Consider the following 14935-nt stretch of genomic DNA (forward strand, 5'->3'; position numbering starts at 1 on the left):
ACTCCACCTCCCCTTCACTACACATATCCTACCTCCCCTTCACTACACAGATCTCACCTCCCCTTCACTACACAGATCTCACCTCCCCTTCACTATGCATACCCCACCTCCTCTTCACTATTCACACCCCACCTCCCCTTCACCACACAGATCTCACCTCCCCTTCACTACACAGACCCCACCTCCCCATCCCTACGCATACCCCACCTCTCCTTCATTACTCACACCCCACCTCCCCATTACTACACAGATCTCACCTCCCCTTCACTACACATACTCCACTTCCCCTTCACTATTAACACCCCACCTACCCTTCACTACAAAGATCTCACCTCCCCTTCACTACACATATCCCACTCCAGCTGCTCTGGTCCCCTTGTTTTTCTCAGCACACAGATGTGGTCCTCCCTCCTGTCCCTACAGAGAATGCTGATTACCTTACTTCCTGCAGGTTTTGTTCCAGGATCACCTTCTCCGTGGGGCCCTACTTCTGCCCAGCACTGCTGTTTCCTGCTTTTTCTCTATTGTACTCATCCTCAGCAACACACTTTGTGTTCCTCTTTTTACTTTATTGTCTATTTCCTTCGTTAGACTTCAACTCTAAGAACATAGCCATTCTGGTCTGCTTTATCTCCTAATCTCCCCTCAGGACCTATCAGAGTAGCTGGTATATAATACTTTTTTTTTATCTATTGGTGCTAGGAATTGAACTCAGGGTTGCCTGCATGGTTAAGTATACACTCTACCACTGAGAAATATCCACAACCCCTGTAATACATAATTGTTTTTTGTAGCATTGGAGATTGAACACAGACACAAGTGCATACTGGGCAAGTGGCCTACCATTGAGCTACATCCCTAATCATTTGTATACTTTGTTTTGAGACAGTTTCACTAAAAGTTGCCCAGACTGGCCTTGAACTTGTGGTCGTCCTGCCTCAGCCTTCTGAGTAGCTGAAATTACACCACCATGCCTAGTTTATAATATATATCTTTTAAAAGAGTTAAAATAATTTATTATCTAAAATTTTTTTCCTTTATGTAAGATAACCCCCAAATAGGCCAAACATCTGAGTTGTTTTCTTATCCCTTTATGGCGGATGACCTTGCTTAGATCCATATGTGCTAACCAATGTTGTGCTTTCTGACTTCTTTATTCATTTTAAAATTATCCTTTATGATGATTTCATTCCTGGGCCCTTCATCTTCTACTTATGTGCCATGTATGTAGCCTACTCCAGGAGGCGTGAGCCCTGAGGCAGTGCTCCTCTGTAATGGGGAGGCTACAAAGTGGCTCTTCTAGATTTTAGAATTAGTGAGTGAGCTATCCAGACCAGCATTATAATCACAGTGGAAGTTGTCTTTAACTCTGGATTTTACAAAAGTAACTAAAGGCATTGTCTCTAATTACTTCACCAATGATTTTGAGAAAAAATATGTCCAATGTAGCATAATTTATACAGAGTAAACTGAATATTCTGACATGTTTTCTTGCCCTTCTTGCCAAGTATCTGTCATAGGAAACCATTTGTGAAATACGGAAATACATAAAGTGTTCTCTTCCTTTTTCTTAAGAGAATTGGGGAAACCCCTAAGCCTGTGGGGCTAGGAGAATGGTTTCTGTTCACGTATTTTCTAGTTGATTTTTCTCTTCTGTCATTCCTCTTGGTTTTGATGATGATGATGAGGTGGTGATGATGCCCAGCCTGAAGTCTTCTGGGACAATCATTTTCCAGTTGCAGGAGCGTCTCATCTCTACCTGATCCAAGTTTGGTTTGTCTGCAATGCTGGCTGTTCACTGTGCAGCTCGCTAGCGCACCTCCTCCCAAATTTCCTGACCTTCCAACAGGTTCTGTCCTCTTTTTTAATCTGTCCTCTCCAAGTTTTACCTCTGCTGTTCAGTGTGTCTGTCCAGCCTCCTCTAGGGTTGCTTGTTACAAAGGTAGTTAATCCTAGTGTTTGAGACTGAAGTTTGCAGTAGCCTCTAGCTTGGAAGGTTAAAAACTTCTACACAAAGCGGAGGAGGTGATGCTGCTTCCTTGGTAGAGTAGGGGTAGGGAAGGCAAGGCTGCACCACCCAGATGTCTCTTCAGAACAAAGTTGTTCTCCTCTAAGAAAGGTTAAGTCTCCCTAGGATTTATTCTTCTTGTTGCTAACAGTGGCCCTCTGAGTAAGCCCCTTTGGAGGAACTGTCTCAGTCTTCAAAGGCGGTGGCTGATGGACAATGGATGGTTGGGACCTCCCCAAAGTCAAGTCACCTCTAATCATTCATCCTGTCTTCAGAAATCCTCACAGGATCCGTGGAGGCTTTATTTGCAGCTGCATTGCAGGGCTACTTCACTCTTCTCCATCCTACCCCCCTCCCTCCCCTTCCCCATGACTGATTGCAAAAGAACACCCTAGTGAAGCACTTGCTTGCTGATCCCCATCTCAGAGTGCGATGCCCAGCCTTGGTATGCTGTTGTTTAGTCTCCCTGATTTTACTTCTCATCCATCTTCCAGTAATTGTGACATATTTTTTCACTCAGACACTACATTTCTCCCAACAGGTTCCTCCATGATGGTCCCAGAACATGGAGATCTGGGTAGAAAATCCAGAAAGGGAACTGAGGACTGAGCAATGGGAAGTGGGCTCAGAGGTAAGGCATGATTCTCTCTGCTAGAACTGCAGTGGAGGTGAGAGCTGAATTAACTATTTATTTATTTATGTATTTATTTATTTTACTGGAGATTGAACCAAGAACCTTTAAACTAAGCTACATCCCCAGTCCTTTTTCTTATTTATGTTTTGAGATAAAGTCTTGCTAGGTCAATAAATTGCCCAGATTGGACTCAAACTTGCTATCTTCCTGCCTCAGCCTCCCAGAATGCTAAAATTATAGGCATGGGCCACCACACCTGGCTTGAAACAGCCATTTAGAATTGAGTGTGGAGCTTGTTAAACATCCTCTGGCTAAGGCAAGGATTGATTGCAGAGTCTGGGAAGTGAGAAGAAAGTGAGGATGAGATGGGAGGAAGAGGGAAAATTTGGAGTTTAGAAGCCTGATCAATGACTTAGATAGAGAGGCAAGACATTGATCAAGTTCACACACACACACACACACACACACACACACACACACACACACACCACAAGTGTATTAGGGAAAAGAGCTGAAGGTAAGGAACACCACACTCTTATTATCTCCCCTCTCCGAGGCACTGCTCTGCAGAGTTAAAGGCTAGCTTTTGCACTAAAAGTTTTCTGACAGACTCTCTGCATTCATTCCCCGAACATACATTATACATGGGGAACAAATCTGCAGGAAACATAAGGAAACAGAAATATAAATAGGCCATTTATATTCATGAGCACAGGAGGGAAGTGCCCGGCAATATCAGGCAACAAGAAAAGGGATGTCAGTGTCCTGAAAAGGAGCAGCTAGAAGGGTCCGATGCCTGTGCTCCCTTCTGTGATTGTGAGGGAGTGCGGTTGATGGTGCTGCCCCCATAGAGACCAAGAAAATAGTTTCACTTCCTGTGATGCTATCAGTTCTGTTTACAACCTTCAGCAGATAGGACTTTCACCACAGTGAGATTTCAGCTCTCTGCTCAGCTATTAATATGTGTACAAAGCTAGTTTCTGGTTTCTAATTTGGCTTTGTCAGTGGTTACTTAGCTGGGTCATTCTTATTGGATAGAGTGGCTTGTTCTCAGACCTTTTCCTTGTAGGACAAGAGGCATTTGAGTCAATTCTGCAATAATTGGTTTCACCATTACCCACTTTGCCTTGTATGTTTGTGGGATAGCACATCTGAAAACTAAGTTCAGAAGTGTTATTATTAATATACTAAATATATTAAGGTGTATGGATATTCCTTATTGTACATAACTAATATTACCCAGACAGGAAGTAAGTCAGTGAATTGCTAAAGGATTGCTGTCTTGGTCTGCCAGGGCTGCCGTAACAAAGTATTATAAAATTGGGTAGCTTAAACAGTAGACATTTTCTCACAGTTCTAGAAGCAAGAATGTACATGAAGAAAGTCTGGCAGTGGTTTCTGTGGGACTGTTCTTTGTTTTCAAATGGCTGTCTTCTTGCTGTGTCTTCTCATGACAGAGAGAAAGATATTTCTCTCCATTCTTCTGCTCTGATTTTGTCTCCCCATCCCACACACTTGCCTCTTCTTATAATGGGAGCAATCTTACCAAATTAAGGACCTAACCTTATGACCTCATTTAACCTTAATTACTTCCTAAACACCCTATCTCCCAATATGTTCACATGGGGAATTAGGGCTTCAGCATATGAATGGGAGGCACAATTCAGTTCATAGTGATCACTAATACAAAAGGACTAAATACCTATATGGTAAAGAAAAAACCCAGGAATTCTTACATATTTTCATCAGATGAAATATTATCCTTAGCTTTAATCTTCATATGTTGTTTCTATTTTTTTCTAAAATGACTGAAGATTACAGCCATCTAGTATTTTCCAAATATGTTATTTTTCTCTTGCTTTCCAATTTTTAAAAAATTCAAACTTATGCTGAAAGAATAATATATCTATATATTGTATCACCACCAATTATTGATATTTGGCCTTGTTTTTTTACATCCCAGTCACAGCCCCTCAGCCTGGCCTATAACTTGAAAGTCAACTCTAACTCCATACACAAACTCAGTGCAAGAGGTCATCAACCTCTCGGCCAAGATTTCCAGGGATGAGGAACTCAACTGTGCTTGAGTCAACACCTTGTTGATATGCACCTCTACTTGTCATCAAGTTTGTGCTTAAAATAAGCTGAAACTTAGCTCTCTCCAAATACCTCCAATTGGGCTTTATAAAAATGTCTAGCTAGACTAATGCACTTCTGTTCCTTACCTAAAAATTTAAAAATGTTTAAGACAGTGCTTATATCCCTCTTTTATACTCTGAGAAAGAAAGAATTACCAACCTTGACCCTTTCATGCAGACCTTATTTGGTATAACAAAGAATCCTTACTTGCTGCACTAGTAGGGCATGTATTACAAAGCACCACTCAAATTCAGTAGAATAGTCAGTCCCCTTGATTTTCTCCAGTGGATGCAATGTTTCTACCTGGTCTTTTCAGGTGAAAAAGTCTCTGTGGAATACTCAGGTATCACCAGTCTCAGAGGTCACCTGTAGCTTCAGAAATTCACTACGAGATCCACAGGTGTGACTCTTGGAAAGGTGTTCTGCTTTTACTTACAGTTTTGTTACTGGGTGGTGGATCCAGCTGATAGACTCCAGGATCTTGTGTACGTTGCACAAAGAATTGCAAAGCATACACCCAATGTCAAGTTAAAAGCAGCTACACTTATGGAAGATCATTGGAAAATAGGCTCAGAGCAAGACTATGCTGACAAAAAAGAAATGGCGTGAGTGGAAAAGTGGCACTGTGACAACAGGAAAGTAAAAGGCACTATGCGTAGATGAATCCAGCTTTCAGAATTTAAAGGATATGCACTCCAGCCCAAGCACCTCCCACTGAGTTTTTAGGTAAGATTGACAGGGTACTGACTCATCTTTAGCGGATTTCAATATGCATGCTTGTCCCAGAATTCACTCTGATCCTAATTACATATCAGATGTAGTGCATATTTATGAAGCCTTCATAAGGTTCAGGTAGGGTAAATGTCAGGCCAGGAGATCCAAAGTACATGTGCTCTTGCCTAGAACTTCAAAAATTTCCTGGGTTTACTTTGAAGGTATCAATATGTAATACAACAAGCATTGTTAATTTCCTACCACTTTGTTTGTAACTCTGTATTGTGTGTACTATTCTTTTGCTATTTTGTAAAATGTTGTCTGTCTGTTAATGTTTTCCTCCTTTTATTTAAAAAAAAAATTTCCTGGGTTTTAGTTATATTATTTTCTACCTCTCTTAGGACAATAAAAGGAGGACTGACCCTCAGGTGCTGTCCAGATGCAAAGGGGTGGAGAGAAGTGACTTCCTCAGCTCCGCTGTTCTAACAGTACTAGTGTATTACAGCTGTTAAATGGAGTTTCCCTGAAATAGAATGATGTATTGAGCTGTTCCAGATGCAGACTACAAAAGGACTAGGGCCTGGGGCAAGTTCTGAAACCAGCAGCTCCAAGACAAAATAGCAGTTGAAAACATGTCAGCTGAACCCAAGAGCCAAGAACATTTTTATAACAGAAATTTGGGGAAGAAAAGCATAAATCGATTACATTGAGTTTACACTGACTATGGATAGGAAAGGCAGGACAAAGGGAAGTGGGGAAAGCTTTGAGGTAGGACTGAGACAAGATTAGGGCATGGCACACTGACTGGGGGAGTAGGCACGACCTGTGGGGCACAGAGCTCCAGAACACATGCTCAGAGTATTTCCCGAAACCCTCCATTTGGAACCAATCAAAGTGTGCTGTCTTCAATTCTTCTTGCAAGAACTTGAGCAGGTTTCTGATAGGACTGCCTAGATTTCACATCAGCCTGAGTATTAGATGCAAAAGAGGGTGCTCTCTTTCGCAGTGGTCCACTCTCACCCTATAGAGTATACTTCTTTTCCTGTTTTTTGGCCCTTGCTCTGCAGAGCATATTCCTTTTCCTATTTTTAATAAATGTAAAACCTCACTAAGTTTTTCCAGTCATCATGACCAATTCTTTGTTTAGGACAGAAAGAACCTAGAAACCATCTCTACAAGGAGACTCCAACACCTCAAACACCTCGTAACAGGAGAACATTAATTTGGATTAATAGTCCAGAAAGGTCATTCCTAAATTTAGGCAGACACAGTGGAACCTAGTGACCAGCTACCTCGGGTTATAAGTCAAGATTTCAACATACATTTAGGAATAAGGAACAGTTTTCTGTTGGTTTATCCCACTACTGTTAACAGATTAAATTCTCTTATTTCTCCTTCCTCCAATTCGCTAGCCCTTATAATTAAATCTAACACATCTCAGTGTTTTCTCTTTTACAGAAAGGGAAATTGTATAGATTAAAATTGGTCAAAGAAATAGGTACAGTGGACAGATTCCAGGAGAGTTGTAGGTAGCAGGCCTCTGGATGTCCTCTCCCAGTGTTTCTGTAAACAGTGGTACCTCCTCCTAGCAACGACACGTGATAACATACACAAAACGTTCTCAGCTGGAGAAGCACGCTTGAGCCTTGATATCCAGAGTTTTTATTGGAAGTTGGTCGTAAAGGTGTAGTTGACCACCAGCAGATATGGTTGACTACTTGTTTGTTTGACCTTCACCTCCAGCCTCTCCACATGTCGAGTAGATAATGCATGGCTTAAAGCCCACAACAGTAACATTGTCAGTGTAGGCTCAGACATGACTGCTGACCTTCAGGTAACAACGACACGCTTATTGGACAAGACCATCCAGAAATATTAAAGATTACATCTCAAGAGGTGAGAACAAAGTCCAGATCTCTCTGAGTGCAAAGTTAATTCTTTCCCATCTGGAATACTCTTTTTTTTTTTTTTTCCCCCCCAGTACCTGGAATTGAACTCACGACCTTGCATTTGCCAGGCAGGCGCTGTGCCGCTGAGCTAAATCCCCAGCCCCTCCCATCTGGAATAGATGAGTCAGCTTTCTTTTCATCCTTTCCCACTTCCCACTTCTCTAGCAGATCATATCCAGGCATGTGGACTTCATTCTGGTAGAGAAGATGAGCCTTGACTTGAGTTAGGCCCAACCTCTGCAATAGGGTAGCTAGCATAGTCATATTTCAGGAGCTTTGCAATGGTGACTCCCCTACCGATGGAGATATTCCTCAGTGCAGACTCACTCCACTTGATATGCTTCAGGACGGCAGATCCCAAGTCTCAGTCAGACCCTGTCTGCCTACATCCTCCAGCCTTGGTATTATAGTTATCTTGCCACAGAGGCCCTGTTATAGCAAGTTCTGAAGCTGATAATTTGATCCGCTACCTCACCGGCCACAGGGCAGTCTGGGAACTTCTGAACCTGTACATACATCGTAAGAGCCAAGACAAGCTTGAGAGGGGGTATAAAGGCCGACCTTCTGATGAACCAGGCCTACACGCCCACTTCATTGGTATAAGCTGATCAAAACCCTTCTCCACAGAGTTCTGAAAAAGGACTGGGCAGAAGTGCCCTTAGCTTCTACACCTGGCTCTCCCCTACTTTAGGTACCATCACACTTTCTGCACTGGTTCACAAGTCCTGGAAGGGCCCAATCACTACAGAGATGTCTGCTCACTGATAATCTTACCATGTGCACACTTCACTAAGATTAGGAAAAGCTTTCTGTCTTTCTTCTCCTTTCTCTGTTTTAAAATTTCCTGCAGTCTGAACAATACAGTTGTAAGGTGAGCACATGTCTGTCCCCACTTCTGTGACTGTGACCCACTAACTCCACTGCTAGGAATCCATCATGGAAAATGCGATTTATGGTGGCAGATGTTTCCGTCAGCTCTGGTATGAGCTGAAAGATAGGAAAAAGTCCAGAGCAGAGGTTGCTGAGACACTTGTGTATCACGGCCTCTGAAAATGCCAATGGAGAGGCCTGCTAGACAGGACCATGTCTCCAGGGCGTACAGAGGACTACAGGAGAGCTGCGGCCTACACACTCCCCATGCAGCAACAAAATCACACAGATCCGAGCCCCACAAGGAAGACAGGAAGTATGGACACCGCTAGGGAGGCTGTTGGTCCAGGGTGGGATGACCCGCATTATGTCCTTTCTTTAATTATTCAGTCACAGTGCATTCTGTATTTGAATACCATAAATATTTCTTGTCTGACAAAAAGAACTGGATAATCTCCTGAATATGTGATGAGAAATACTTGAAAAATCTACTTAGAATGTTCCATATCTAGAAAAAGCAAGCTGAAACAGTCCCTCCCTGGTTCTGTAACCCAATGCCAATGTGATTGCCGTGTTGTGAAAAAGTGTAGAATGGGGAAATGACAGGGCTATCAGATGAATGGTGTTCAGGATCTAGCAGCAACAGAGAGGGGAGGAGATCCATTTGGGTACAGAATTGGGGAAAATGTTCTAGAACAGGACAGCGGTGAAAGTTGTATGCTATTGAGAATGCACTTAACGCCACGGCAAGCCTTTTAAACAAGACTAAACCTTACATTTTATTTAAATTCTATCATTGACATAGCTCTGGTTAATAAGGATAGCAAGAGATACAATGCAAAGCAAATCTACGAGACAGGGGAATGGCAGGTGTGGGTCAAGAGTTGCCCACAGGTAGAGCTGAAGAGCTGAGCCCTGCTGTGCAGCCTCCGGGAGTTGCAGGTCTGCAGCTGGTGGAGAAGGGGATCCAGGTTCCGGCTCTTGCTGTGGTACTCGAGCTGGTGAGGGAGCTGCCGGTGGAACTGGCTCGAGCTCTGACGGTGGGACCTGAGCGTGGGCTGGAGCTGGCCCTGCAGCTGCAAGAGGAGAAAAGCTCACCAACCTTGCGTGTTCTTTCCTGGGCAAAACCTTCCCACTGCCTGCCAGAGACAGCCGTGTGCACCAACACGGCCCCAGGTCCTCATCCCCCCAGGGGCTGCTGGGTGTCTCAGTGTTCCTGGGTCATCCAGCATGTGGAAGCTTTGGTGTGTTCCAAGGCCCATGCCCTGCCCACAGGCCTATAGCCCTGCCCTTACCCTGGAGTTCTTCCTCAGGGGGCTCAGGAGGCTCCAGCTGGTCTAGAAGTTCAGCTGGGGGATCCCCCTTGGAGTGCAGCTCCAGTGCGGAGTCAAGGCCAGAAGAGGTGGACCTGGGGCAGGCAGAGGGGCAGCAAAGTGAGAGGCATGGCCTTTCCTCCCACACTAGGTCACCTGTACGGCGGCCCCATAGGCCTCCTGCCCAGTGTGTGCAGGTGCCCAGCCTGATCCTTTCCCCTCCCGGTGCCCAATGGGGCACTGTGGCCCCAGGCAGCCCCAAGAGGTTGACAGAAGGCTCTATGGGAGGGAGTCCTTGCTTAGTGAAGTGACGCCTGTGCCTTCCTTCAGGGAAGCCTGACACGGGGTCTCCTGCCCCTCCGCAGTGGCAGGTCACCTCACTGAAGACAGAGCTTGGGATCTGCTGTGTCCTCGCACTTGAGGGCACAGGGTCGCTGCTCCCTGAATATCTGAGAAGGGAGGGGTCAGTCAGAGTCTACCAGCAGGAGGGGGAGCCCACTCTCCAGTTCATGGAGCGGTGTGTCTCCCAGTTCCCTTTGGAGCTCCTCCTGTGCTGTTGTGCATCCACATCTAGAGAGTCAGGACAGCGTCCCCTTCGTCGTAATGGGAGCAATACCTACTCTGCAGTCCAGGTGAATTTTTGGCCCTCAAATAGCGTTGCACCCCAAAAGGGCAGGGCTGGTTGCATCTGCGGTGTTTCTAGGAAAGTGTCCACACATAGTGTGCCTTCCTGTCTGTTGGTGGATATATGTTCCCCATGTGCTCTTGCGTGATGTGCGTGTGGCCTTAGGTCCTTGGGCATCCCCAAAGGGTGGCTGCTCTAGGAAGACCCTGACACCTGTAGAGTGAGCCTGCAGTCTCCTTTCAAATGATCAGAACAGCTTGCCCCGAGTGCAGGTGACAGTGAAGGCGAGGTCAAGCTTCCCAGTGGGGAAGGAAGCTTCACCGTGCGAAGAAGCACAGCAGGTCTTCTGCAGGGCCAAGGCCAGGGTCAGCGTTTGGCATCAAGGTGCCATTTCATCCTGAGGGACCCTGTGCTCTTGCTCCACACCGCACCCCACTGTTTAGAGTCATCCACTGAGGCTGGGAGAGGGGCTTGCCCTTTGCCAAGCCTTGAATCCATAGGTGGCCACGTGCCACTGGGCTGCTGAGAGAGGGACTCACCTTGCCAGCATCAGGGCCTGCAGGCTGGAAATGTCTGTGGCGCTGGAGGAGTCCAGGAGGGAGGGGCTGGGGCTAGGGCAGCTGCTGCCCAGGAAGGCCGGCTCCAGGGGCTCCATCAGAGTGTGAGGCCCATCTGCCTGCACCATGCTCAAGGTGCAGACCTCCTCCAGGCTCTCGGCCGAATGATTTCCACTCTGTAAAGAGACAGTGGGGAGGTGGAATTGGCGCCCCAAACATAGCCACTCAGGAGGGCTTGGGGCTGAACCAAAGGGCACACTCCAAGTGTTCCCTAGAGGCTCATGTGGCAGAAGGGTCACGGGAGGGCCCCAGCACTAAAGGGGTTCTCCTGTGAAAAGCGCGAGTTCAGAGAGCACACCTCCAAACACTAGCCTTTGCAGACCAGCTCACAGGCTGTGGAGAGGTTCTCTATCACTGCAGGCACGAAGAACAAGAAACCGTGAGGCTTGAGACAGCCTCCCTTTGTAGAGATGAGAAAACAGATGCTCATCCTAGGGGGACAGGTCCATTGAGGAAATCACACAGAATGTTGCAGAGGTTTCTGCTGAGAAGTCCCCAGAAAGGGTCAGGTCAGTCTTCCTTCGCCTAGCAAGGCAGAGTGGCTTAGTTCACTGCCAGCCCGATAGAGGATCATGTAGCCGAGGTGAGGGAGGGGGGAGGGGCCCACCCTGTGACCCACCCTGTGATCTACGGGGCCCGCGTGGGTTCTAGGGGACAGCAGGTGCCAGGGAAAAGGAAAAAGTAGCCAGGGTCTCATGTTTTCATTGAGCACACCCGTGCCCATGGGTGATGTGTACAGAGCTGGAGACAGGGTGGAAGGACATTCAGGCAGATGCCCCACAGATCCTGGGCCCCGCAGTTCCAGAAGCAAATAGAATTCAATCATGGCAGTAAGTGCGGAGACTTACTGTCCCTGTCGCTCTTCTGATGCTCCCAGCCTGCGCAGTGACCTTGAAGCTGGCCAAGGCAGAGCCTAAGCACAGAGTATGTAGTGGCTGAAGACATAAACCCCAGATTCCTTTGGGAGCAAGACCAGAGGTGCTTTGTTTTCCACTCCTAGAAGGAGGTACTGGAGGTGTCATCTGGCTGCCCAGGTTTCTCTGTCCTCCTTGGCCCTCACACACACACACACACACACACACACACACACACACACACACACAGCCGCTGCGCTTGAGCTGGCATGTGCTGTGACTACATCCCCGTGTGTGGTGTAGGGACACCACGGGCCCCCAGGGACGTGCTCCACACCAGTGTCCTGTGTGCAGCTCTGTTGGGACAGTGCCCAGTAGCTGGCAGGAAGCATGAGGCTCTGCCTGAGCAGTATCTGCCCCTCTCTTGCCCCTGATCACCTTGTGCTCCCCACATCCCAGTCAGCCCTGTCACAGGCTGCCACTTCTGGAGGACAGGAGATGACTCTGCCGGCTTTGCATTAACACTGAGCACTGCCTTCCTCATCCTGCCAGCCCTCTCCTCAGGGGGACTGTGACGGGACCCCGGGCTCTGGGCCCGGCAACTCGTGGGCCTGTCCAGGTTGACTTCAAGCAGGAAACTGTCCCCCTCCCTCACCCCCAAACACACTGAGGATGGAGTGTTCAAATTTTGCAGGGAACTCACAGTGTTGGTCAGGTCCAGACAGACCTGTACCGGACTCGGAGGCTCCGTGCAGATGATCGCTAGTTGTAGGGACACCCGTCCTGGGCTCCCATTTGTTTCTGGGTACATGGGGCCTGGGTCTGCAGAGCCCTGCCCTGTGTGGCCCATGACCGTTGGGCGCTTCCTGGTGAGTGTCCTGAAGCGTCTGGGCTGAGTGAACCATCCTCTTACTCGTTGCCACACGGTTTCCCTGCGCGGGGTCCTGAGGCTGGTGCCTCGAGGCCTGGGAAAGCAACACAGCATTTCTACTACTGCCTGTGTCCAGCTAAGTGCCTGGGAAGGCAGTTGGCACTAACCTATGGTGCCTAGTGCCCACAGGGTTCTAAGTTCTGTTTGGACCTGTCGCCAAGGAAGTGAGGTCGTGTGTTGGGGGCCTTAGCGGAGCCCCCCCTCCCCCCGGCATAAGAAGACTACAACCTCTCTTTCTTTTTGTGTTGCAGCAAATCTGTGTGCTCCTTCGAAACAGCAATGAAGAACTAGAGAGTCTGAGTGTGATTTTAGACTCAGGTGAACTTTGAAGTTTTAGTGCAGCCACTGTGTAGATACCTAAGATGTGGCAGGCACGTCGTGAAGTGTGTTCTTCCTTCCAGAGGGTCCATTTTCTGTGAAGGTGCGGTGCTCAACATCATTTCTTAGTGATCTGTCCAAATTTAGGAGGACTTTTTTCATGGGTTGGTGTCAGTTTTCTTGCAGTTCCAATAGGGAGTGTTGTGATAAACCACAAATGTCCATAATAATTTTTCTTCCTAAATGTAAAAGTGTACAATTATAATCACTGCCTATCTACACGTGGAGGATTCAAAGCAGGTTTTACCTTTCAGATGCATTGGAGTGATTACTTATTTACACATAGTTACTGAACTTAGTCACACACCGTAGTACTCAGTACCATTACACCCTATGAAGAGGGACAGCAGGCAATGAGTGCCAGGCGAGGTCTTTGCAAGGCTGTGGATATCATCACCCCCTGCTGATGAAGGAGCCTTGTACACATTCTTGTGGCCAGAGCTATCACTTCCTGTCCTCCCATCCCATGCTCCCAGACAGACCGTGTGCTCTGTGTCCCTACTTCTGGATCGTTTGCATGTTGTAGAGGTTCAGTAGCAATATTGCTTGGTGAGTCTTCTTGAAGCTCAGCTCCAGCTGTGCTTGCTTGTTCGTACCAGAACCATCCCACGCCATTGTGTGGATGAAGCACAACTTGTTCAAGCCCTCATTTGCTGGTGGCCATTTTTCTGTTTCCCGGGTTTACCCTGAAATATGAAGCTGCCATGACCGTTCTTACGCACGCTTGAGCTGTTTCCTAGAGTGGCTACTACAAACTGTGCCACTATGAACAAGGGTGTGTGAGTATCACTGTGGTATATGCTTTTATGTCTTTGAGCAGGATATCAAGAAGAGGAGTAGCTCTGACAAATGAACCTTTATTCCTAGTCTTTTGAGGAATCTCCACACTGATGTCCACAGTGGTTCCACCAGTCTACATTTCCACCAACAGTGGAGAAGGGTTTCTGTTTCCCCACATCCCTCCAGCATTGGTTCTTAGTTGACTTTTGGATAATAGCTCTTGTTTATTTAATGAGACAGAATCTCAGTGTTGTCTTAATTTGCATCTCTCAAATGACCAGTGATGCTGAACATTTTTTTCATTTATTTATGTATTTGCTATTTGTATTTCTTCATCTGAGAAGTGTGTAGTCATCTCAGATGCCTATTTTTGAATTGGATCTTTAAATTTGGGAGATCTGATTGTTTTTTTTCAGTTGTTTATATCTTCTAAATATTAGTCCTTTGTCTGAAGAACAACTAGCTAAAGCATTTTCCCATTCTGTGAGTTGTCTTTTCACCCTATTCCTGATTTCTTTTGATGTACAACTGCTTTTTAATGAGTTGAGATCAAAGTTGTTAATTGTTTGGAATAATTCCCATGTGGTCAGAATTTTGATCATGAAGTCTTTGCCTACACCTATATCTTCATGAGTTCTAATTATTCTATCTTCTAGCAGATTTTCTATTTGTGCTTTAATATTTAGATCTTTGATCCATTTTGATTTTAGTTTAATGCATAATGAGTGACATGGGTCTAGTTTTAGCATTGAATATGTGGAAATCTGGCTTTTTAAGAGCTATTTAGTAAATAGGCTATCTTTCTTCCAGTGAACATGTTTGGCCCTTTTGTCAAAGTTAAGATGGTGAGTATTTTTGTAATTGGGTGTCCATGCTCTAATCTGTTCCACTGATACTGAGGTCTGTTTTTTTTTTTTTTCTGGTATCATGCTGATTTAATCACAGTAGCTTTGTAGTATAATTTCAATTAGGAATTTTAATGTTTCCTGCCTTGCCTTTGTTGCCCAGAATTGCTTTGCGATTCTAGGTCTCTTCTAGTTCCAAATGAATTGTAGGGATATTCTGTCTAGTTCTGTGCAGTATGCTAATAGTATTTTGATTGGGATTGCATTAAATCTGTACA

At 46.0% G+C, this 14935-nt stretch overlaps 1 protein-coding gene across 2 annotated transcripts in view; it reads right to left on the bottom strand.

Moving 5' to 3' along the window:
- LOC102029532 (amyloid beta A4 precursor protein-binding family B member 1-interacting protein-like) overlaps positions 1-14935 on the bottom strand; it is a 112213-nt gene that overhangs the window by 80449 nt on the left and 16829 nt on the right. The window contains exons 1-3 of one of the 2 annotated variants that reach the window (XM_005385894.2): positions 13012-13915; positions 12427-12688; positions 10792-10985 (exon numbers count right to left, since the gene is read on the bottom strand). In XM_005385894.2, coding sequence (XP_005385951.1) covers positions 10792-10985; positions 12427-12688; positions 13012-13094 — 539 coding nt within the window. In that variant the 5' untranslated portion in view covers positions 13095-13915. Of the gene's footprint in view, positions 1-10791; positions 10986-12426; positions 12689-13011; positions 13916-14935 lie in introns of those variants that run through there. The other variant, XM_005385895.2, reaches the window with a different exon arrangement.

The sequence above is a fragment of the Chinchilla lanigera genome, unplaced genomic scaffold (assembly GCF_000276665.1).
Source record: "Chinchilla lanigera isolate Chin_1 unplaced genomic scaffold, ChiLan1.0 scaffold00024, whole genome shotgun sequence".
NCBI lineage: Eukaryota > Metazoa > Chordata > Mammalia > Rodentia > Chinchillidae > Chinchilla > Chinchilla lanigera.